Below are 24187 nucleotides of genomic sequence, written 5' to 3' on the forward strand. Positions count from 1 at the left end.
AATAAATACAGCCATGGTGAGCATTTGGCTGCTAGTATTGCTTTAGTTATTATAATTATTATGAATTCAATGTTTACTTATGAACATTAAGATTTTAGACATTATTTTTATTAAGATAAAGGTATACATAGATGCACATTTAATGCACAAAATAATAAATAAACCAACAAACAAACAAATAAAAACAACAAAACAACTATTATGTCACTCTAGGTGCTGTAACTGGTTACAATTGTTTTTAAATTAGTAACTTTTTTTTAAGCTTTTGTCCATTAAGTCCTATAGTGTGACGAATTCATTTTTAAACAAATATTATGATGCTGTTTTAGTTACTCTGAAGCCCTATAAAGCACATGTATAACATTTCTACATGGTTTAGAAAAAAATATAAAACTTCAGACACAAATGTCTTCTTTCAAAACAGCTTTTATTAAAGAAAAAAAGTTTGAAACAGACTGGTCTTGAGAGGTACATTCAGATCAGCTGGAGCCTGAGGGACAGGATGGAGGAAGCAGGGCTGACCGTGCTAGTGCCTGATTCATTTCACAGCAATGCATCTGAGCCCTGCCTCATGCTCCACAATCAGGCCGCCTTTTTCAGCCTTTTTTTTTTTTTTTTGACGTTTTCATTTTTTTTTTACGAAAAGTGGCTCAAAAAGTTTCATTAAAAATACAATCAAATATTTATATATATATTTCAGGCAACATGAGAATCCAAGAATTATTATAAGCTTTGAAAATAGCATCTCTGACGTAATTTAAAGGTCTGTTTGGAAATTTCAAACATTGCAGGCAAGTTCTGTTTTCCCCTCCCAAACTGAGCTTAACAAACACATGGATGTGTCTTCATCTTGGTGTGAGTGTGTATGTGCTCACCAGGGTTCAGTCCAGTGGTGGCATTAATAGTCACACATGCACCGAGAAAAACAATAATGGGCTCACGTTGGACTACTGTTCACAATTAAACATCACACCAACTGGCCTCCCCTGTCTAGCTGAAAGCAAATGTAAATAGAGCTCCGATATATTTTCTCTGGAAAGCTAATTTATCACAGGGCTGTGATACAGCTGGATTAAGCCTGGCCCAAGATTGGGAGCTGAGCTTAAGATGCTTAGCATCATGACACAGTCAGAGGTCTAACACACACCACTTTCCCTTGGATAATCCACATACACGCTTGAAGATAGCTGAAGCAGGAATGGGGCATCTTTCATATGGTATTGTTTTAGGAGAAACATAACATAAAAATGTGCCCGATTACAGAACATGCCAGGCAGTGGCTCTTTTAACACCCATTTTGGGCTACAAGCAGAAAGAAGAATGGAATAGTTCATTCATTTTAAAGGGACACAGAGATTTCAGTTTCATTCACACACACCATATATTAAGAGAGGGTCTATAGGACTGATCTCTGATCAGAGAAAGAGCCCAGAGCTGCTGGTCTACAGGGTCTGGATATAGAAACTCAATCTGTTCAACAGCGGATTGCACAGGTTAAAATAATAATAAAATAAAAAAATCAGTTGGCACAAGCTGGTAATGATTAATTTAAAAAGAGAAAGAAATACCTCTGACAAAAATGCAACATTTGTGAGAATAATTACAATGTACAATAAATATGTCAAATAGAATCACAAATAATTCAATTATAATCTAAAAAGTGTTTGAAATTATGGCACATAGAAATGGAATGTATTCAGAAGCAAAGAAAGTAGAATGAAGATTACAAGCCCTCCAAACCACTAGAGGGCAGACATGACTTTCAATAGGCATCGGATTCATTCAATTTCCTCAAAAGTGAAATGTGTGCACGTGGACGTGAAAGCGTGTTTTGGAGCACTGGCCTGGTATATAAAGCTGACACATTCAATATATATGTCATTAATGGCTAAAAAGTGAATGGATGCTTAACTCTGACTCACTCTGAAATATGCTATTAACTTTGCATCGAGAACCAATCCTAGCATATGCTGTAACAATGGATAATTCACCTTCAACGAAAAACTGAAGAGAGCCGGTCGCCCGTTTTAATGGATTCTCTCTCTTTTTTTTGGCATCAAGCAACATTTTCCACACTTTTTTTTCCACTAGTACAATTTGTAACCCAACTGTAAACTGATCCCCGTTTCAACAAAGAGTAACATCGAAAGACTGTGACAATACCTTATAAGAAGAAAATCTGAAATTGATTTTCGATTTCTCACATACACACACAAGTACACATACAGAGTTGTTGGGCTCCGTGGGATATCCCAGAACTCCATGTGGTCGAACAAACAGCAAGTTGTTGAAAGGCAGCTTTTATACCCATAGGGTCAGGGCCCGCAGTGCAGCATCTTAGAGAGCTCACATTTAGGGATCTCGAACAGCTACATATCACAAAACTCTAAACTACGATTTGGGATTGTGATCACACCTGGTAACCGATCACAAAAGGAGCCGACTGTCTGCCTACAAAGTATGGAAAGTGGCATTTATGGGACTTTTTTGGGGCGATCATGCAAGAGAACCAATAAGGATGTTGGTACATTCTGTAGCAGTCGAGCGCTACTGACGACACATTCATCCCGGTAGGGTTGAATATGAGAGTTTGGCAGTAGGGCAGGGCAGAAAACGGTGTGAAAACAGTTCTTGAGGAATCGTGCTGGAATGGAAGGCTTTAGGATAAGATGTAACAGAAAAGCAGTTTAAATTGGTTCCATTGTCATGTTTAATTTAAACAGGCAGGGAGAAGGGCAGCGACCCCGGCAGATGTGAGGGTCCGGTCAGTAGTCTTAACCCAAGGCTGTCCGTGCCCATCAGTAGCGCTCCTTCAGATGCTTGTAGGAGAGAGGTGTGACAGCAGCCATCTGCGGTGCACAAAAACATCACCACACAAAACTCTTTAGCACACGTGTAGAAATGTATTTAACAGTTGAATAGGAAAGATGTGATTAGCAACGGTGTACATCTCTTATTTGATTGATTCATCAAAAATAACCAAACCAAACCCAGATCATTCTGTACACAACACCAACACCAACCCTAAACCAAATCAAACTCATATGCACCAAAGAACCATCCTAATCAGAGGAGGATCTGGTGGCCAGGAATGATTCACTCATAATATTAGACCAAATAAAATGCTGATGTGAATCCTGGTTTAAGAAATGTTCTGGATTTCAAACAAGTACTCAATGTCAGATATGCTGTCAATCACTGTAACTGATAGCTGCCGATTTTGGCTTTTAATAAAACTGGGCTGTCTATGAAGTAGAAAGGGGAAACATTTTCTGAAATCTGTGCTACATGGCAAGAGAAAAAGGGCTGTGGCATTCCCTTTTGACAAAAACGTTAACACCCGCAATTCATTTTGATTTGGGCACCAGACTGTCCATAGGTGGAAATACAAGACTGCAGATGTTTAATCTGTACTTTTACAATACAAAGCCTGTTGAAAACCTGTGAAATTTGGACTGTTCTCTGTTTAAGAGTAAAAGAGAAATAATCATAAATAATTGTAACAAACATTAATTTAATGTAAACTATATTTTTTTAATATAAAAAAGTGTTTATAAATGCATTAGCAACTATGAATGGATTTATATTTTCCATTCAAAATGTGTTATCTCTGCTATTAGAAAGCCAAAATTGTCCAATGAATTGTCAGATGTACTTTTTGGTTTCACATTACAGATGTAATTATTTTGGGCGAATTTGTCGGTAAACGCAGATGTTTAAGAATTAACTTGTGTTGAACCCAGAACATTCCTTTTGATCATATTGAGCACTTTACCTGTATGTGTCAGTCGAGGAATCCTCTGACAGCTGAGAAGAACAGAAAGCAAGTTTAATGCTGGTGAGTACCTCCTATCTACAGCCTCCCCAAAAACTTATTACAACCATCACAAATTGACCCCAAAAGCTTTTGGAAAGGATAAACATGCAAAACTAGCATAGCAGCATGCAGAATGCAAAGCATTAATGCAGGGAAACAATCACTGAAACCAAAATAATGTCATACAAAGGTTAGACCGCCATCAGGCGGGTTAAACAACTTCCATTGTCACAAAAGAAAATAAAAAAAAATTACAATTACAAACACAACAACTACCACACCACACAAATACCCAGTACAGCAAGAGACACAATAAGACCAACATGACGCTGTTTCAAGTATTACACCACACAACCACACACTCATTCACACACAAATAAACCCGTATGAGATTAAACAGAACAACATGACAGAGGACTGGTTTAGTCAGTTAATAAGGACCCAATCACAGGTTACTTGAGGAGCACATGCATGACATAATGAGGGGCGGAGCTTCCCCTGGCAGGCTGAAAGGATCATTTAATATTCACTAATTCATTATGTTCCTTCAGCTTGTTTTCCGATTCCTTACTGTCAACAGTACAGCATTGTGGGCTATTATTTTAGTACTTAAATAAATACTTGTGTATAGGTCCAACAGCGGGATTACATTAGAAAAATCCCATTAAAACTGTCCATAGAGAAAACAATGTTAAAAAACTTCCAGACAGATTTTCGATTGCAAAATTCCCGTTAACATATGACATTACATAATCACGAAGATTATGGAAAAACTTAATGGGAAAATATTTCTGCAATACCAAGCACTGAAAAAGTGTGAGGCTGTTGAGCTGCAGTGTGTCTTTTTTGTAAATGTCAGACTAAATGTCTTTTCAGCCAACCGATGTGAGTTCATCCTGAGGTAGGGAGAATTTCCACAGCAGAATTCAGAGGAAATTAAAATCATCCCACAGAGGGGGCCGACCGAACCCAAGGGGAGGAACTGCACCGACTAGGTGGCAAATCCCTTGTGGATGGCTAGGGTAAGTCACTCAATTGGGGCTCTGATTGGAAAGTCTGGGGTCTTGTACCTGTTTATATGACAGAATTGGACTCGTCTGAAAAGGTTCTCATGAGCAGGGGTCTGGCTGAAGACTGAGAGGACTGGCTGCCCCCCACATTCGACTGACTTGGCTTTTTCTGAAAGGGTGGGAGGGGGGTGAAAGACACTTAGGACAGGATGGATCAGACACACACACACAACACACCCCCAAACACAAAACTGATATACAGTACATCCTTCTTCACAAAGAAGACAAAACACTGTGAAGGACGTTTACAATTATGAGATTTCATATTTGAGGCCACATGTTTATGCATGTTTTTAATTTCCATATAGATTATCCTTCATGGTAGAAATGATAAAGGCCATTTTACTAGATTATGAATATGACCACACAAAAAAGTCAGCCAACACTCAAACAATATTAACCAATGAAGACCAACGAATTCACATAATGATTCCAGTTTCTTAATGATTTCATTAGCAATTCTTTCAGTGCTTTTGGAAAACGTGCCAAATAATTGATTCTAACTGCACTTCCGTTCCAAATTCTGGGCTCAGTAAGATTTTTTTCAATACTTTTATTAAAAAGTGACAGTAAATACACTTACAATGTCATAAAATATTTCTATTTCAAATAAATGCTGCTTTTGAATTTCCTATTCATCAATGATAATAACAACAACTGCTTCTTGCGCATCAAATCAGAATATTAAAATGATTTCTGAAGGATCATGTGACACTGAAGACTGGACATAAGTTCATAAGACATTTGAAGACTGGAAAAACTATTATCTACTATCATCAAAGGAATAAACCATTTAAAAATATGTTACAATAGAAAATAGTTATTTTAAATTGTAATAATATTTTAAAATATTACTGTTTTTCATCAAATAAATCCAGTCAAGGTGAGCATTAGATACTTCTTACAAAAACACTGAAAAATCTTATCTCCAATCTGAAACTTTTGAACGATACTGTATATCACATATTTTTAATACAATATTTGGGTAAAATTGTAATTATAACCCAGAGAGACAAGTGTAGATTAATGAGTTTGACACTCAAAGCCATTCTGTAGTACCCTATTTGGGGCCTAATTTTAAATGATAAAGAAATAATAATAATAATGATTAATCACATTATGACGTTTTTGTTTAATCATGAAAATATGCTAATTACTGTATTGTCTTTTAAATTACATATCAAATTATTTAAATTGTCCAAACTAAAAATGTTCCTTTCTTTGTTTTGTGCAATCCCCAATTCTAACATGATAAACTCTCTCTCTCACATACACACAAAATCACATTCTGAATCAACCAGCACTGATGCATCCAGAAAGTCAGTGGTTTGGGTGAGGAGCGGTGCAGGCTGGGCCGAGCACGCATGCAGGAAACCCTGTATGTTTGTGTGCCACATTCTCCTGGCTGGGCATGCAGAGACAGCAGACACCGGGAACAGGCAGCTGAAGGATTCCCCATCATATACCCTGCAGCCCTTACAGACGCACATGGAGGACCACCCACCACCACCACGACTCAACTCCAGGGGACAATTCTTGCACAACGCCTCAAGACAAACACCCACTCAAAAAAAAAAAAGCCACTGTGGTACATATTTTGACTGACAATCCAAACCCAGCACCCATGACAAACACGTTTGTACCAGAGTAGAACAACCTAGCTAGCGAACACCCCCTCACAAAGAGGAAGCAGAGACAAACGGGTGGAGAGACAGCAGGCAGGACACTGAAGATACAGACAGGCAACCCAAAGGAGGAAGGACAGTTAGACAAAAAGCAGAAAAGGAGCAGGCAGAGAGACCTCAGTCACTCCAGGAAAAGCTGTGAGTGCTAGCAGTCTGCGACAGCATGAAGATAGTGGATGTTCCAGAGGAAGGAAGCCGTTGTTTCATCTACAGCACAGCACACAGGTGAGCAAGAGACCAAAGAGGACAGGAAAATTAAAGGAAGGTCAAGGGTAAGAAAAAGTGGGAGTAAAGTTAAGGGAGAAGAGATAGAGAAACAAGAGTAAATATTATAAAGCTCCAGTAACTAGAACCTTCAGTATGTGCTGTTTGATTCAGCAGAATATTGATTAGCTCAGCATAAATGAGTGACTGGGCTTTCTTTGAGTTATGAACAAACAAAATTTTCTAGTGGAAATTACTTGGCACACAAATCCTGCAAGATATTTATAGTCTGCAGAATAAATATTAAACTATCAGGAATTTACAACAACAACAACAACAAAAACTCTCTACAATACACTAACGTTCAAAAGTTTGGGGCTGGTAAGATTTATGTTTATAAGGCTGCATTTACTTGCTCAAAGATACATTAAACACAGCAGTACTTTGAAACATTCCATTTTTTTCTACTTTAATATATTTGAAAATTTAATTTATTCCAGGGATGCAAAGCTGAATTTTCAGCATCATTACTCCAGTCTTCAGTGTCACATGATCCTTCAGAAATCATTCTAATATGCTGATTTGCTGCTCAATAAAAATCTATTCTCAATATAAATTTAAAAAAAAAGTTGAGATGCTTAATATTTATAAAGAAACTGTTCTTTTTTTTTTTAATTCTTGGATGAAGATACAGTCCTAAATAACTGCAGTTATTTAAATTTTACATTTTGTAAGATTTTAAATGTAATCTATGTAAAAAAAAAAAAAAAAAAAGTTGAATAAAAGTATTAATTCCTTTACGGGAAAAAAATAATGTATTGACCCCAAACTTTGAACAGTAGTGTAGGAGTGACTGTAAATTCTGAATTAATCAGATGCACTTGTATCTATAGTAAAATGAAAATTAACACACACCTATGACCACCTTCTAAACTCACTGCACTCACTTTCTGCTATTTTTCAAGCTCTTTAAGTCATTATTTAAAAAAAACAAAAACAAAAAGAGTAATTATGTGTAGTTTTCTATATTTTTTCCCCTTTCTTTCTAGGTACCTATAATATAATACAAATTGTGATATAACCTCTACACACAAGTTATCATGTTGCATATTACAAGTTACATTGGTCAATAAAGGCCATGTTTCCCATGTTTCCAATGAAATTCATTAGACTATAAATTCTACATTTATTATTAAGGTTTACAACTGAATAAATGACATTACTAGATCAAGTAATTAAGACATGACCATACATTCCATTTTCTCTCCACTGGTGATTTTAATTGACATGCGGCATACTTGGAAAGGTCGCAGCACCTACCTGTGAGGAGGCAGGGGGCAGATTGGCACCGTATGCTCATCTCTGGCCTGAAAGGCTGCTTAACTAGTGTCACTAACAACAGAGACTGCCTACAGTATGTGCTTACTTCCTCTGAATAATTCAAATGATTGGAGCGGTCTAATTATTGTTTATTGATTCTAACTGTTACATGTTAACTGGTTGGGTAGCCACTCACAGCAGCACAGGGTGATGGAAGAATTTGTGCTTGACTAATGGAATAAAGGGCATTTCAATCAGAGTGATACACGGGACAACAAGCTACAGGAGTCAACGAGAGGACATCGAAGAAGAATGATAGTAACAATTAGACTGATTGACTTCCTGTCTGTTTGACCAATCACAACAATCCAAACCATTCAGAGCCTTAAAACCAGGCAAGACTTCTGTTAGGAAAAAAGTCAATGGTTTAATTCATGAGTGAGGGGGAAGTAAAGAAAACAGATGCTGGAGAAGTGACAGAGAGTATAAGAAAAAAAAAGTTTAAGGTCTTAAAAGGTAAAATAAGGTCAAATTTGGCTGGTATGGATAAACCAAAAGCAGGGAGGTAATTCTGGGTTCAAAGAAAAATGTAACTCTGTGTCCCAACCAGGTGTGATGTGATAAAGCAACAAGTAATAAAAGCTATCGCTCTTTCATGTAAATCAGTTTTTGTGCAAACCAGTCACTGAGACTGGTCCCAAAATCCTGCTTCACGTAAACGTACAACATCAAATATCTTCTTATTGGCTGTGACTGTGTCACATTACGCCTGGTTAGGACACAGTGTAAGATGAAAGAAGAACAGAAGAGTAAGTAAAACAGGGGGAATAACAGAGAATCGGATGGATATGGTAGAATGGAAGAATTCAAAAAGGAAAAGGGAGGAAGAGGTATACCTGTCGTGAATGGGGGCCTCTGGGCTTGCGAAGGACCACCAAAAGGATCTCTGGCAGCAGACTGAGGAGGATGAGGATGATGATAACCAGCCAGGCAGACACTGAACTCAGCATGTTGGCAAACACAAAGTACAAACGCTGCTGCTTCAAAAACGGCCTAGGAAATAAGAGAGAGAAGGAAAGATATAGACCATACAACTTCATTCTACAATAAAAGCTGACTGGAAATGATCAACAGTGGAGCTGCAGCACAAAAAAAATCCCTAGTGGACGATTTCTGTTTCATACCGACTTAAACGTTTGCTCACCATATGATGCCTCCCCAGAAGAAACTGAAGAAAACATAGAAAGCCAAAGAGCCCCAAATCACAAAATGGTTGATCCACGTCCAGTGCCGTGTGTCCAGAGCCAGCTGACAGAGGGAAAACAGTCAGTCTCTGACAAATGAAGATCTGAGTCACTTTTTATAGTCATAGACCAACCAAGCCACCAACCTTCAATGTAACAGTAAAAACAAGGACGGTAAAGACAATTGTTCCATAAGACCAGTTTCCAAAGACCTAAAAAAAGGAAGGAGTAAATCAAATGCAATTCCCAATTTTTTATTCACAGACATATTAAAAAGCACAACCATCTCTAACCTGCCCATTATCCTGTAAGGCTGGATTGCTGAACAAGAAACGGACACCAAAGAAGAACAGAAGACCCTGAAAAATTCCTAATACTGTCCAGTAGAGGAAGGGGCGCCAGCGTAACATGGCATTATTGGCTATTTCTCTGTAAGAACACAGTGTATCAGCAACAGCACAGTACAAATGAAATAAGCAAAAGAGCTGCAGTGCAGAAAGCTACCTGTAGAGGGCGGCGTTGTCCAGCAGAATCTCCATGGATATGTGCTGTTCCAGCAGGCTGTAGGCCAGAATGGGCATGGAGGTGAAGCAGATGTTGTACATCGTCAGATAGGCTGCGTCATACAGGGGCTGGGAAGGGGAACGAGGGAAAGGACGGGGCACCGGGGAGGTTAATACCACGTTAAGGAGATCACACATATGCACACAACAAAGAGAGGGAAACTGACTGTATGGCCGCGCGTGCGATAGTCACTTGATATATATACATAAAACACATGCTGGAAAATGTGAGGTCGAGACCCAATTATAGGGAATCACAGAGACTTCTGAGCCACTAATCTTTTTTTTAGATTTAACTGGATTTTTTTTATAGAAGGCAAAAGCAGAAGTGAAAGGGCTCTACTAGAGGAGAAAGAAAAAAAGATATCGAACACAATGCAGGCCAGATTTAAACCCTTATCTGAGTTTGTTGAGTGCCAAGGCAAAATCTACACAAGCACTAACCACTACACCAAAGCTAATTTAATTTTTGTATTAGTTTGTGCTTGTTATATATATCAGAAGAAAGAAGGGCAGAGAGAGAGAGAAATTCAGAGGAAAGTTGCAAAGGAAAGAGCAGAGGAGAGGGACCTGCTGGGACGTAGTCTTCTAAAAAGCCCTTTATTTGTACATACTGTACCTGCTGAGAGTATCCACAGAAAAACTGGTACAGGAACTGAGGTAAGATGAAGCAAAGATTCTGCAGGAGAGGATAAGAAAACGTCTAAAACTTCAAAAGGTAGGAATGGCGTAGTCACTGTTCCTCACAGCTTGACGGCCCTCCTTACCTTTAATACCTGAACACACAATAGGAACATTACACTCCATCTTTGAAAAAATGCTGATTAAGCCATGATCACTTTAATAAAAAAAGATATAGTTAAAAACTGTATTATTGTAAATTGTGAAACTTTTATATATATATATATATATATTTTTTAAAATGTATTCTTATGGCAAAGCTGAATTTTCAGCATCATAGCTCACCAATGCCCACATGTGCCTCAAGGATCATGCTAACGTCATTGGCCCCATCGCCAATGGAGAGAGTGATTGGGGAACCTTTGGAGTTCTTCACCATCTTCACTATCTAAATTGGATAAAAGAGAATTTTAGCCAACTAATTCATAAAGTATAAGTGCATGTTATTATAAGCGTCATAAAGAGCCGCCGAAATGCCGGTCTGCAGGTGTGACCTGAGCTTTCTGCAGGGGGGCCATGCGGCAGCAGAGCACAGCAGTGCAGTTCTGGCAGATCTGCAGAAAGAGGCTCCTGTACTGACTGGCATCCGCCTCACGCGATGGGTTCATCACTAACGACAACGTCGCCCCATCTATGATGAAGCCGTAATCCTGATTTGCAGTAGACCAGCTCCTGCAGGACAAAAATGACACTAAATTAGAGGTCATTAAATATACTGCACAATTGTACTAGAGAGATACCAATATTACAATTCTGGCCAATATGATAAACTGACAATTATTTTCATGTTATGACCGATAACTGATAAATGGTTGATATTGAAAATACACAATTTTGTCTAAATAAATATAAAATAAAACACTAAAAATTAAAATAGTTTCAAATGCTACAAGTAAATTAGGACATGACTTTTATATAATTTAGAGTATAAAAAGAATTTAAAAATATAAAGTATAAAAATTGATATTCATCTTGAGATTTGCTTAAGATTAACATTAAATAGCGTGACGCAAAATCTAAGCAATTTATTTTATTTAAAAAAGGGAAATAAGCACAAGCAATTAAAAATTCAATATTGTGTACTACATCTTTTTCTCCTTTATTTATCAGCATCAGTTGAAATTAAATAAATCTGTCAGTACTGAAGAAGTCGTCTATGTAGTCATATTACATTTCTAAACTGTATCAAACATTTACGACAAAGCCAGTAGGTCAAGGGTCTGACCTGGTGACCCCAGCTTTGACAGGTGGGGCGTCCTGCACTGCTCTTCTATGGTAGTCCCGTAACAACTCAAGAAGTTTCTCCTCACGCTTTAACCTCCCATCCTCCAGTGTCCGCACAGTCAGTTCCAATAGCTCTGTACCCCGCTGGAACAGACGACAGGCATAGCAGGTAGACTTTGCCGTCTCCATTTTGTCCCCTGTCAGCACCCAAACCTTCATCCCAGCACCCTGCAAGGCCTCCATGGTCTCTGCTGCCTCCTCCTGAAGTCTGGAACACAAGATGTTAAGACGTTAGGCTATTCAGAATATTCCTTTGAAAAAACAACATGGTGTAAATACCAATTTGGGTCACCAACCGGTCCTCCACAGCGGTCGCTCCAATCAAACTCATGCCCGTCTCCACCTGGTTATACATGGCCATGAGTTTCTGCTCTCTGTCCTGGAGAGCCAGTCTAGCCTCCCTCAGCCCAGTGTCTGCCACGGCATATTCTTCAGCACTCAGCTGCTTATAGGCCACACACAGTGTACGGTAACCCTCCTGGTGAGCGAAAACACGCCATTAGGCCAAAATTGACTGACCTTTTCAATATTTAATGTCTCTACAGGATGTCTCTTTCAACACAGAGATATAATGAAGGAGGTTTATGCTTCATTTCAGTATAAAAATCTAACTGGTCATCTAATCCTTGGAAATTAAAGACGCTGCAAGACATTATCATGCTGAAATCTATTACAGTACCGTTGCATTTCGCTCAACATGCATGCGAATCCTGTCCACCTCCTCTGGTTTGACTCTTGGGAAGATGGAAGAATCAGCTCCCTTACAGAAAAGCAACGTCTCCCCTAAATAAACAGTAGAAGACAGAGGTGAGAGACATTCAGAGTCATCATCTGCAAAACTCCCAAGCACAATGCTAAGATGTTCAGGGGGGTTGCTAAGTGGTTGCTGTGTTCTGAGTGGTTAGTGACTGTTAGTATAAATTATTCAATTTTGTACTTAGCAGCTATTCATTCTGAAGTGAAATACATGAAGCATTTTAACCTTAACAGAGAGACATGACCTAAAACAAAGATACAAAATATTGTGTCAAAAAGAACTTAAATCATATAATAATTTAAAAAAAAATCTAATCTCTACTAGGGTCCCTGCTTTAATGCAAACCTATGGCATTTTCCTTGCTTTATCCACCAAGTCAAATTGCTAAAAAGGTCATCCCTCCTCACATGGTTTTTAAGTCACCAGGAGGAATGGTGTGGGACGTGTTATTTGTATATTCAAATCTATATCCCTGATTATGAGCAAAAGCCATAGCAAGCACCACTAATGATCTCCAGCTCACCTGATTTGGTCTGCACGATGACGCTCATTCTCCGTCTAACTGGGTCAAAGTTTAGGACATGGAGCAACTTGTACCTGAAAGTTAGATAAATCTTATATAGACCCTTAACTGCTATAAAACTTTTGATAAAACCTAAAAACATCTAGGGGTGTAAGTACTAATGCAGGATATTAGCAATAACATTGTTCTTAATGAGTCTCTAATTTCAAGGGTCATAACTTACTCCTCTATATTATTTTCCCTGTTCTTTATCTTCATGCTCTTGCTCTCCAGACCAAGGAAGGTGAAGCCATATCTGAACAGGAGAGAAGTTAAGCCTGTAAGTGCCAGCATGGGTTATTATCAGACCAAAAAAGAAAAATATCATTATCTTACTCCATGGCTCCTCTGACCAGTGCGATCTCATCAGGAGAGGATGCGATGAAGCCTCTTTCCTCCTCTGGCTGGGGCTGCATCCCGTCGATCCCGTCAACTTGGTCCGTAAGTACTTCTTCCGATCCAGCCTCCTTCACCTGGACCGTGTGACACAGACACAAGGCCCGCAGGAACAACTCCTCTTTCTCCTGATAGATTGAAATAAAGAGGCATACAAAATGACACTTCTTTTTATGAACATGCATATTTGTGAGAATTAGCGTTGTTAATCAAAAAAAAAGAATAAAATTAAATCTAAATATTACATAAACTATTCAAAATGTTGCCTTTGCAGCTAACTGAAATAAAAAAAAATAAAAAAAATAATAGAAAAATAAAAACGACTAATTGACAAAAACAAAAAAAATGAAAATGACAACATAAATAGAATAACATTTTTTAATAGAGACTATAATAGTATTAAGGCCCGTTCGCACCAAGATCGATAACTATAAAGATAACTATATTAGCGTTTACACCAGCGGATGATTTCGTCTGTTCATCTGCCGCTTTAAATTCTCAAGCTCGTGACAGCAGGATTGATTCTGATTGGGTGTCAACGTTTTTATTTTTCATCAGTTGGAAAAAATTGTTCTGAAAGCGATTCCAACGATATTGTTTCTCTGTGCCTTTATCGTTATTGCTGTGATGCGGACTCTGCGATTCTTTAACATTGAGAATGATTTTTAGAACTATATCTTTATCATTATCTTTATAGTTATCATCCTTGGTGTGAACAGGCCTTTAGTGTGTATTAGTGACTTTATTTCAATAAAAAAAAGTTTAACTTTAAATGAAGCTCAATTAAGAAATACTTGAAGATTACATCACTGTTTTAATTTCATTTGTTATATATAATGTAATAACATTATATTATTTATTATAATATCATTATTTTATATATAAACATTAATATTTATAATATAATATATAACTTTTTTTATATAAAGGTAGTTAGTACAATACCATATTTGTTTATCAAAATTGGTAGAGAAAAGTGAAATTCCTTTGGTATCAGTATTGATTACTAACATTTTGGTATTATGACAACCCTAGTATACAGATCATGTGCACTACACACTGACAAGGGCCCTCACAAAAGAAGTGCTCTCAAAGGACTGCCCGTTTATGATGAATATGAGTACGTAAAAAAATAAAAAAAATAAAAATACACATAACTTTAGTCCTTCATAGCCTGCCAACACAAACATTAGATGTTTACTGCCTTTGTGTTTATATCGCAGCCTCACAGGATTTATAATTCAAGAGGTCTGCTTAAAGTCAGTTTACATATTGAGGTGTACACATCCAACAACGCAATCCGTAAATGTAAAATCAATCCCATCTGAGGTCCTTGGGGTCTCCGAATGAGTGTAACTCACCTGTCCAGCCTTTTGCTGCAGTTTATTCACAGGTCCGTCCGTCACAGTGAAGCCGTCCAGCTCGCTCCGGGTGTCTCTGTGTTTGTACTGGAAGCCGTCTATACAGCACTCGATGAACTCCATGTTGTTCTGGGTCAGCGTGCCCGTCTTGTCTGTGAATACATATTCCACCTACAGGGCGCAGACAAATGCTGACCTTATTGACTATAAACCCAGGCAATAAAGCACGTTCTCAAATGAACAGAGTCTGAGGATAAGGACGGACAATTAATTTGTGACAAAACCAGTCTGCTTGCATAAATCAGTTTAACGAAGCATGGCCTGTAATTTAGAGTAATCATCTGCATTGCCAGTCAAGGGTGATCTACGACCTCACTACCCATGGAAGAGCCAGGGACAGCTCAGATGATATTCATGTCATGGTTGACTTCTGAAATCATCTGAAACACATTTTATTCTACAAATGAAAACAAACAGCTAAAGAGTCAGATCTGAGCTCAGGTTTGAACAAAGTGTCTAACCTGGCCAAGTTCCTCATTGAGGTCTGAAGTGTTGACAAGCGCGCCTTCTTGGATTTCCGGGTCAAAGAAGTCTTTATCCCAAGTGATAAAGAAAGAGCCCAGGAATTTCTGCATCTCCACGGTTACGTACATGGACACGGGGATTATAAAGTTGAAGAGGACCATGAAGGAGAGGAAGTCTGTAAACATCTTCAAATACTGAAACAAAGACAGAACACAGTCTCTTCAAAGACACAATATCATGGCTGGAACAGCAAAGGTTAAACATAAAGCTAATCCCTAATTATGATTTATTAAGTATGATCTGTGTAAGAGCTGACCACAGCCACCTGAGACCAGATTAGCTCAGAATTTAGATTAATTGCATCAAGAATGACAGATGATATAGAGGGAGTTGCTAATTAATTAATGTAATCATGTTCAAATCGGTCAGATGTGAAATCCACAGACTACTCACCATATTAGTGTCTTTCTCCTTCTGATTTTTCTGGTTGTACCAGGGCTCATCCTGACCTTCTTTGCTCTGCCATACATACTTTAGCGTAGTACACACAACAGCTTTACTGATGAGGATACACAGATACACCAGCAGAAAGGCATTGATGGATCTGCAAAGAAGAGAAAACATACACACGATCATATGTACTTAATTATGTTATGTACATATAAAACCATATAAACAAGCCAAAATAAGACGCTAAGAAAACTTTTAGTGCACAACAACACTAAAGTTTCCCTGATTCACTTATTATTTTTAATTTAAATAATTTTAATAATTACATTTTAAATTTTAATTATCATCATCATCATCATCACACTTTTATTTTAATAAAGATTATTTTACTTTATATTACTACTAGTGCTGCCCCCTAATAGTTGACTATTAGTCGACGAGAAAGGGCTTAGTCGACCACATTTTTTTTAGTCGCAGAAAAAAACTAATCCACAGGACGTGGCGAAGTCATGCATTCTGCGACGAAAGATCGTTAACAGCTGCTCTATGTGGTAATATACAGTACATCGGCCAGGGCATCTAAACACTCGCCTATCATTCATCGACCTCAAATATGGATTATCATCTGAAATATGTAAGTATTAGCAACTTTACATGGCCGCTTAATCTAATGTTAACCTAGAGAAATGTGCGCTGTTCAAGTGTCTGTGTGGAGAGTGGCTTGTTAACAGCTGCTCTATGCGGTAATATACAGGACATCGGCCAGGGCATCTAAACACTCGCCTATCATTCATCGACCTCAAATATGGATTATCATCTGAAACATGTAAGTAGTAGCAACGCCGCTCGCTCTAACGTTAACCTATAAAAATGTGCGCTATTTCAGTGTTTGTGCGGAATGAGGAAGCGCGCGCCAGTGTGATCACTTGCGCTTAAACTTTTTTGGTCATACAAATAGTAGTTATACATCTCTGTAAGCTTTAAAGACTCTTCTTTTATTTGTGTGCAGTCACAATAACAAAAAAGCCGAAAATACAGCAAACACTGGTTTATCAACGAATAATTAAAATGTTAAGGCAGTCTCCTTGCTTTTTTCCTGATGCATTCATAATCATTACTTCTGCCGGTGCGCTGTGTGCCAAAACTTAATCGTGCGCTACATAGGCAATTAAACGCTCATTACTATGATTTATGGTTTATTAATATAAACGTGTGATTAGTCTACTAATCGCTTAACATGAACGACTACTGGTCGACCAAAAAAATCTTTAGTCGGGGGCAGCCCTAATTACTACTATATATTTTAATTAATTAATTAATTAAAAAGAAATAAATAAATAAAATTTCTGCATAAAGATATTATAGATGACTATACATTAGTTATATGAACTTTGGCAGACGTTATTCATTTAATTAAATTCTGATTCACATCATACTGATTCACTCGATTTGATATTGATTCAGGAATATTAATGTGGGGAGACAATATTTTTACACACAGATCAATCTTGGTATTTGCAATCAATATCAAATCATTCAAATTAACATTGCTAATAATCCAAAAATTAATATTTCAACCTGACTGCACACTAGGGTATAATGACGCTCTTGTCACTCGCTTACTTTTCAACAGCTGAACGTTTCTGAGATTTGCCCTGGTAGTTGAGTGCCATCTTCGTCTCCATGCCCGTGTATACTGTGACACCTTTAAAAGGAAAAGCAACGAAGAGTGATTCGGGTGAATGCAATTCCTCGTCATCAAATATTTCGTCTAATTAAAAGGTGCCAGGGCCTACCAGAAATCTTCTTGGTGTTTTTCAACGTAGCACCTTTTAGGAGAAGGTTCTCTGGGCCCAAAGATCTAAATTAAACCATAAAAACAAACAATTATGTCAATAAAGCATCCTGGCATCCAAACCCGCGTTAAAGTGGCTCCTAATGAGCAGCATTGCTGGAAATATGTAGGCCGGTTTGGCCTGGCCCGCTCTCGTGAAGGACATGGCGTAGAGACTCATAAAAACATTTCAAACGGCCCAGTGACAAATGGAAGAGCGTGCAGGGCTTGAGAAGCTGCCAGGCCGGCTTTACCTTAATGCTGCTATGGCGTTACGGGTCGATGGAATAATGATCAGATGCTAATGCAAAGGGAAAAGACAGAGCTGAAGTGACTAGGAGGTACTGTGGGATATAGTGGGCCCATGGGAACGGACCAAAGGCGGTCTCACCTTACTGCTGGCTCCTGCTCCGGCTTGTAAATGTGCATTCGACCCACAAACCTGCAATAGAGCAAACAAGCTCCAGTCAAGCACGTACACGCTCATATATGTTCTCTCAACCACAAACACACACGGAATGAATGCACAGACGTCCCAGGAATGTAATTCAGAGTAATTGATGAGGTCAAAATGAAAACATTCAGTAGAGTTAAAGAACCGACACCATCATGCACATGCATTAGAGTTTCGTTCGTTTTATATAGACTCCTTTCCCATTAAAGAGGCTTGATGATAATATCTGTATTCTAGTACAGTACACTATGCAAATGAGCCTTGTACGAAATGAACCAATTACAAGGAAGATGCTCATTGGTGATGACCCAACAGTCTGGCATATTGGCAACAGCCCTTTGAAGTTTTTTTTATAGACTGAATTTTAGCAGGCGACATCTGGTGCTCTAGAAATCAGAAATGCAAATGTTCTTCCGCCTAAAGAGGCTTTAACGATAGGGGGCGCTGCTGAGTTAAACTGCCATTACAGTTGGAGGCCAAGGACTGCCTCTCTAAACTTGCAAATTGTGTTTGTTTCAAGGTCTGTTTGTTCTTATACTCAAACAGAAAGGCTAGATAGTGTCTGACTCTTCCATGGAATCACACCATTAGCTGCTGATCTGAAATCAAACATCCTACAGAGAACAGTTGAGCTGAAACTGGACTTGACATATTCAAGAATGATCGCAATGCCTTCTGTTTCATCATGAGGCAGCGAAAGGGATTTCGGCTAAGTGAGTGTTTGTGCTAGAGGAGTTCATACTTGTAGAGGTCAGGCTGGGGTTGTTCACACTCGATGGTGGCAGGGAGAGCCTGCAGGTCCTTCTCTGTGTCTGGCACAGTGTAGTGTGTCTGCGGGAAAGACAGGCAAATTAGTATTCCAGGTCATGTTGTACACACAAATACAGACGGATGGAAGTGGGAGAAAGACTAGGAGCATAAGGGTGATTATGACAAGATCTGGGCCACCTATTTAAAGACTTTGGCTAAAGGAGAGTAAAGGAATGGTATATGAATCCATATCTCATATTCTGTTTATACTTGAACAGAAATCACTCTAGGCAATTCTGAAAACAAAAACTATAGAATAAAATCTACATTATATCAAGACAATTATATTTGTGATTACAAGAAGAAAAACAGCAGAAATGATATAAGACTGAATGCATAAGCTCACTTTGTGGTTGGATTCTCCATCCAAGCTGGCTGTGGTGACAAAACAAGTACCGTCTTCTCGACTAGACTGCAACAGAATCAGGTCACAGGGAAAGGTCTCGTCCTCCACCACTTCAACCACATCGCCCACCTGACCAGAAGCACATTGACATTAACACAAGATTTAGTTTTACACAAGACCACAGGTCAGTGCTTCATAACTGCTGGGTCACAAGTCTGTTCAGATTCAAAATACAATGCTAAGTGCAAATATTGTAATAAAAATATATAATTTTAAAATAATATATAATGGAAATACTAAAAACTTGAGGTAAAATGAAGTTACATCCACACGTGTCTCTGCTGTTTTTATAAAATTGTCACTTTTTCTATAAAATGTCATATTAAAGTTTGCATATTCAAGAGCCTATGTAGTTATTGGTTATATTAATTTAAATCGACATACAAATAACAATTTTGGTATCATGTTGGGCCACCACTTGATGACTAATTTGGGGCTGTAGACCATAAGTAATATTAGTGACATTTTTTAAAATACCATTTTGATGAATATTTCTATTCTTGATGTAAAAGAGTCTTAATAAGTGAGAGTGTTTGGGTACGTGATTGCTATTTGTAATAACATCTACTGTAAAATATGGGAATATATAGCGAAAATATATGCTCATCAAAGCTGCATTAATTTGATCAAAAATACAGTAAAAACAGTAATAAAGTGAAATATTATTACAACTTAAAATAACTTTTTCTATTTTAGTATACTTTCAAATGTAATTCCTGTGATGGCAAAGCGGAATTTTCAGCATCATTACTCCAGTCTTCAGTGTCACATGATCCTTCAGAAATCATTCTAATATGTTGATTTGCTGCTCAAGAAACATTTCTCATTATTATCAATGTTGAAAACAGTTGCACTGCTTAATATTTTTGTGAAAAACGTTTTTTCAGGATTCTCTGATGAAAGTTCAAAAGAACAGCATTTACATGAAATAGAAATATTTTGTAACATTATAAATGCCTTTACTGTTACTTCTGATCAGTTTAATGCATCCTTGCTGAAAAAAATAAATCATTAAAAACGGTAGTGTATGCTTACAAAAGTGGATATCAGCTACAACACAAATAATTGACATTCAGCTATCTGTATTGGCAAACTCTTCCAAACATCTTTGACCCTAACTGTTTCACAATGTACAACACATTTGTTCCATTCCATATACAGCACGGAAACACCCCCGGATGGGAATGCCCCTAGTGGGCATATTTTTGTCCACACGTAAAGTACGGCAGCTTGCCACTCCCAGCTCCCACGATCCCAGTTATATGAGAGACTTGGAGAGGGTGCAGCAACTAAAAGATACCTTGATCTTTTCACTCTCCTTCTTCACCGACCGGCCATCCTCTAACACTGTCACCGGGTACTTATTCACCTCGTTGTCTGCTTTATGCCGCAGCCAGTCCTCATATCCCTGAGGAGAGACACAGAGAATGTGAGAACAGTACACTGGTGTGTGTGAAAACTGCAGAAGGTAAAATGAGGACTGAGACAGTCTAACACATCATCTCACATGCAAAAATAAAACAATTCTCTGAGAATTTCCATCAATATTAATAATGGAAACTGTGCGAATGAGCTGAGGGAGTTGAGTCATTTGAAGTCAAAGTGGGCTGGGGTCACATAGTCCCCCGGGCTCTTATTTCAAAGCCCAATTAAGGCCTGAGCCCCTCTCAGTGTGAGGCCACAGATATCTGGAAGGAAGTCCACCTTCCATTGTGCTTTTCAAAAAAAGCTTGCGGCAGGCGGGTGGAAAAAGTTGATCCTAAAACAATACATCTAAAGCTGCGAGAGGACCACTGTGTTGTGACAAGCCCCCGGATCATTTGTTTTGTCTGTGAGAGATGGATTCAGAGGTCAGGCGGACTCTCGGAAGGGGTCGGCATTATTTAAACAGTGACACATGGCTATAAAACATCAAGTGATTTAGTGATATCTAAAGAGTAATATAGAGAGACAGGAGCATATTCAGAACATATCACCACCAACCTGTTTGATGGCCGTCACTGTGATGACAAAAAACAGAGGTAAACCACTGGTCACGGGACTGGTCGGGGTATCAACAATCACCTATAAGAAGAGACACATGTATGTATTATTAACAAAGCTGAATTACAGAATAATTTCCAAAAAAAGGGGGGAGGGTTTTGATTTATCCTGAAATTGCATTTATTTGAGATTTAGGGTGCTTTCACACTAGCACTTTTGGTGCGCACCCGGGTTCGATTGACGTCAGAGTTCGGTTCATTTGGATGATGTGAACGCTGTCTTCCGAACTCAGGTGAGCTGTTCGGGTTTCTGTACACCTTCAGTGTTCTTTAGAGCATTTGCAGTACATTCGTAAGACAGACGCAAGTGCCGTTATGTACCGAAGCTTTGTAAACAAAACGAACGGTTCAAAAACGTAAATATATAAAAGTGCAGAGAGCAATGTTATGCATTTGCCGCCTTCTCCTGCGCCGTCATTACTAAGCAACGGGGTAAACAGCTGCTGGCTTGACGCAAACGAACCACGGTTCGGACCCAAATAAAATAATATGAATGCAGTCCAGCAGGGGCAGGGGGAAGCAATTGAACTCGGGTTCGGACCAGGCAAGCGAACCAAGTGTGAAAGCACCCTTAAAGTGCACCCATCAGTGATGCTACCATTCATGGCGGATGAAATTCTAGCTATCTGTTACCTACTATTCCTGTGGGTGTACTTGTCTCTATATCAACAATATTTTGTGGATAGTTGCATCATGTCCCTTCCTGTTAAATATCATGCAAAAACATTACTGGTTTTACATGGTCATGACAGGAGTTGAAATTAGGAACTTTGCACAGGCAGGTTGGTAGGCGAGACTATTCTCACACAACACTGCCGTTCAAAAGTATTTGATCAGTAAAAAAATTTAGCAATTTAATTATTTTGTTCACCAAGAATGCATTATATTTATCAACAGTAATAGCAAAGACTTTAAAGGGTTAGTTCACCCAAAAATGAAAATTAGCTTGTGTTTTACTCACCCTCGAGGCATCCTAGATGTCGAATCCAGTCGGAGTTATATTAAAAATGGTCCTGGCTATTCCAAGTGGCACGTTTTATTATGAATGCGCCCGCTTTATTTGACGACTTGTGGACTGTTCAACTGCAACACCCGCTGACTGCAATGATAGAGCTTGGAATAGCCAGGACAATTTTTAATATAACTCCGATTAGATTCGTCTGAAAGAAGAAAGTCATATACACCTAGGATGCTTCGAGGGTAAGTAAAACACAGTCTAATTTTCATTTTTGGGTGAACTAACCCTTTAAGTATTTTAAATTCATGCTGCTTTTGAACTTTCTATTTATCATAGAATCTGGAAAAAAATGTATCATGATTTCAACACTGATAATAATAAATGTTTGTTGAGCACCAAATCAGCATATTAGAATGATTTCTGAAGGATCATGCAATACTGAAGACTGGAGTAATGATGCTGAAAATTCAGCTTTGCCTTCACAGGTACAAAATACATTCTAAAATATGTTCAAACAGGTACTTTAAATTAAAATTAGTTTTTAGTAATAAATGAAGCCTTTGTGAGCATAAGAGAGTTTGTGTTTCAAAAGCCAAACTTTTGAACTGTTCCAAATAATGTGCAAAATCTTGTGGCTATACTTTTTAAATAACGTATATTTAAATGTTTAATCTGTAAATTAATTTCTGTAAATGAAGGATATTCAAACCGTATCGATTCCAGACAGTACATTTAAGTCGATAATTAATTGCATTTTATGCGATTAATTTAATAGATAATTCATTTCATAAAGATAATTCATTTAATGTTATATATATTCCACAATTCTGCTTAAATAAATGAAATGGATATTCATTTTGAGATTTGCTCTCTGGTAATCAAAAGTATGTCACAGACACTGTCCAAAGAGGTTAACTTGTATTGAACTTTAAAAAACTGAAGTAGATTATTCCACTGTGTAAAATTGCACACTTTAAAATTATACCATTAAGAGTAACATCAAAAAATATGTATTCAGAAAAATCAACCAATTTTCAAAACAGCAATCATGAAAAAATATGGGTCTAATGTTTTGAAAACAGGTATTTGTGTAATTTATAGAGGTGGTGATTAATCGGCACCGATAGTTCATTGCTGGAACTATCAGTTATCAGCAAAAATCCATGCCGACAGTTTTCCGGGTTGCACAGAGCAAGAACTTCAGATGTGGATTTAAATGCAGCTGACAGAAAATCCTGCCATTCACATACTTTTCCATTAAATTACATTATATTTGTCCCAAATCTTCACCCCAGGCTGTAAAATTGTGTATTGTGCATTTTTCAGCAAAACGTTTGTCTTTCTGTGGCTCTAATAAAGTCTGTATGCTTTATTTATTGAGCTATAATATATAGGTCGCATTTTTTTCTTTCCAAAATTTTGTTGTTTTGATTAGACAAGTGTCTAGAATAGAAGCAAATAAAGAGTGTGAGTATACATACAATATCTGGATGTATATATCTTTGTGTAGATATTTAAAGATGGCCATCTTTAAGCATGACTGTTGAAATGAAATGGTAACACTTCACAATAGGAGTCCATTTGTAAGTATTGTTCCTTATTAGAGTGTATTAATTTCAACATTTACTATTACTAATACATCTTTTAGGTTTCTTCTTTTAACATTAGTTAATAAACTATGAACTAACTTTACTGATCAATATAATAATTAAAATTACTATTTTTATTAATTTACAAAGTATGGTTCAGTACTGTTTTTTTTTA

General features: G+C 37.8%; 1 protein-coding gene across 1 annotated transcript in view; it reads right to left on the reverse strand.

The window, feature by feature from the left end:
• Nucleotides 1-2804: 2804 nt before the first annotated feature.
• The window catches only part of LOC107658012 (phospholipid-transporting ATPase 11C-like), a 68038-nt gene continuing 46655 nt past the window's right edge, over nucleotides 2805-24187 (reverse strand). Inside the window, exons 4-31 of the mRNA XM_016446388.1 lie at nucleotides 21407-21487; nucleotides 20724-20831; nucleotides 19364-19492; nucleotides 18950-19038; nucleotides 18145-18195; nucleotides 17716-17780; nucleotides 17543-17624; nucleotides 15923-16073; nucleotides 15466-15663; nucleotides 14945-15115; nucleotides 13524-13711; nucleotides 13372-13443; nucleotides 13149-13222; nucleotides 12548-12651; nucleotides 12165-12346; nucleotides 11810-12076; nucleotides 11079-11256; nucleotides 10870-10972; nucleotides 10618-10679; nucleotides 10523-10582; nucleotides 9845-9972; nucleotides 9634-9769; nucleotides 9487-9552; nucleotides 9301-9404; nucleotides 8993-9149; nucleotides 4888-4996; nucleotides 3776-3807; nucleotides 2805-2849 (exon numbers count right to left, since the gene is read on the reverse strand). Coding sequence (XP_016301874.1) covers nucleotides 4892-4996; nucleotides 8993-9149; nucleotides 9301-9404; nucleotides 9487-9552; nucleotides 9634-9769; nucleotides 9845-9972; nucleotides 10523-10582; nucleotides 10618-10679; nucleotides 10870-10972; nucleotides 11079-11256; nucleotides 11810-12076; nucleotides 12165-12346; nucleotides 12548-12651; nucleotides 13149-13222; nucleotides 13372-13443; nucleotides 13524-13711; nucleotides 14945-15115; nucleotides 15466-15663; nucleotides 15923-16073; nucleotides 17543-17624; nucleotides 17716-17780; nucleotides 18145-18195; nucleotides 18950-19038; nucleotides 19364-19492; nucleotides 20724-20831; nucleotides 21407-21487 — 3111 coding nt within the window. The 3' untranslated portion in view covers nucleotides 2805-2849; nucleotides 3776-3807; nucleotides 4888-4891. The remainder of the gene's footprint in view (nucleotides 2850-3775; nucleotides 3808-4887; nucleotides 4997-8992; nucleotides 9150-9300; nucleotides 9405-9486; nucleotides 9553-9633; nucleotides 9770-9844; nucleotides 9973-10522; nucleotides 10583-10617; nucleotides 10680-10869; nucleotides 10973-11078; nucleotides 11257-11809; nucleotides 12077-12164; nucleotides 12347-12547; nucleotides 12652-13148; nucleotides 13223-13371; nucleotides 13444-13523; nucleotides 13712-14944; nucleotides 15116-15465; nucleotides 15664-15922; nucleotides 16074-17542; nucleotides 17625-17715; nucleotides 17781-18144; nucleotides 18196-18949; nucleotides 19039-19363; nucleotides 19493-20723; nucleotides 20832-21406; nucleotides 21488-24187) is intronic.

This window comes from Sinocyclocheilus anshuiensis, unplaced genomic scaffold (genome assembly GCF_001515605.1).
Source record: "Sinocyclocheilus anshuiensis isolate Anshui unplaced genomic scaffold, SAMN03320099.WGS_v1.1 scaffold227, whole genome shotgun sequence".
NCBI classification, from domain to species: domain Eukaryota; kingdom Metazoa; phylum Chordata; class Actinopteri; order Cypriniformes; family Cyprinidae; genus Sinocyclocheilus; species Sinocyclocheilus anshuiensis.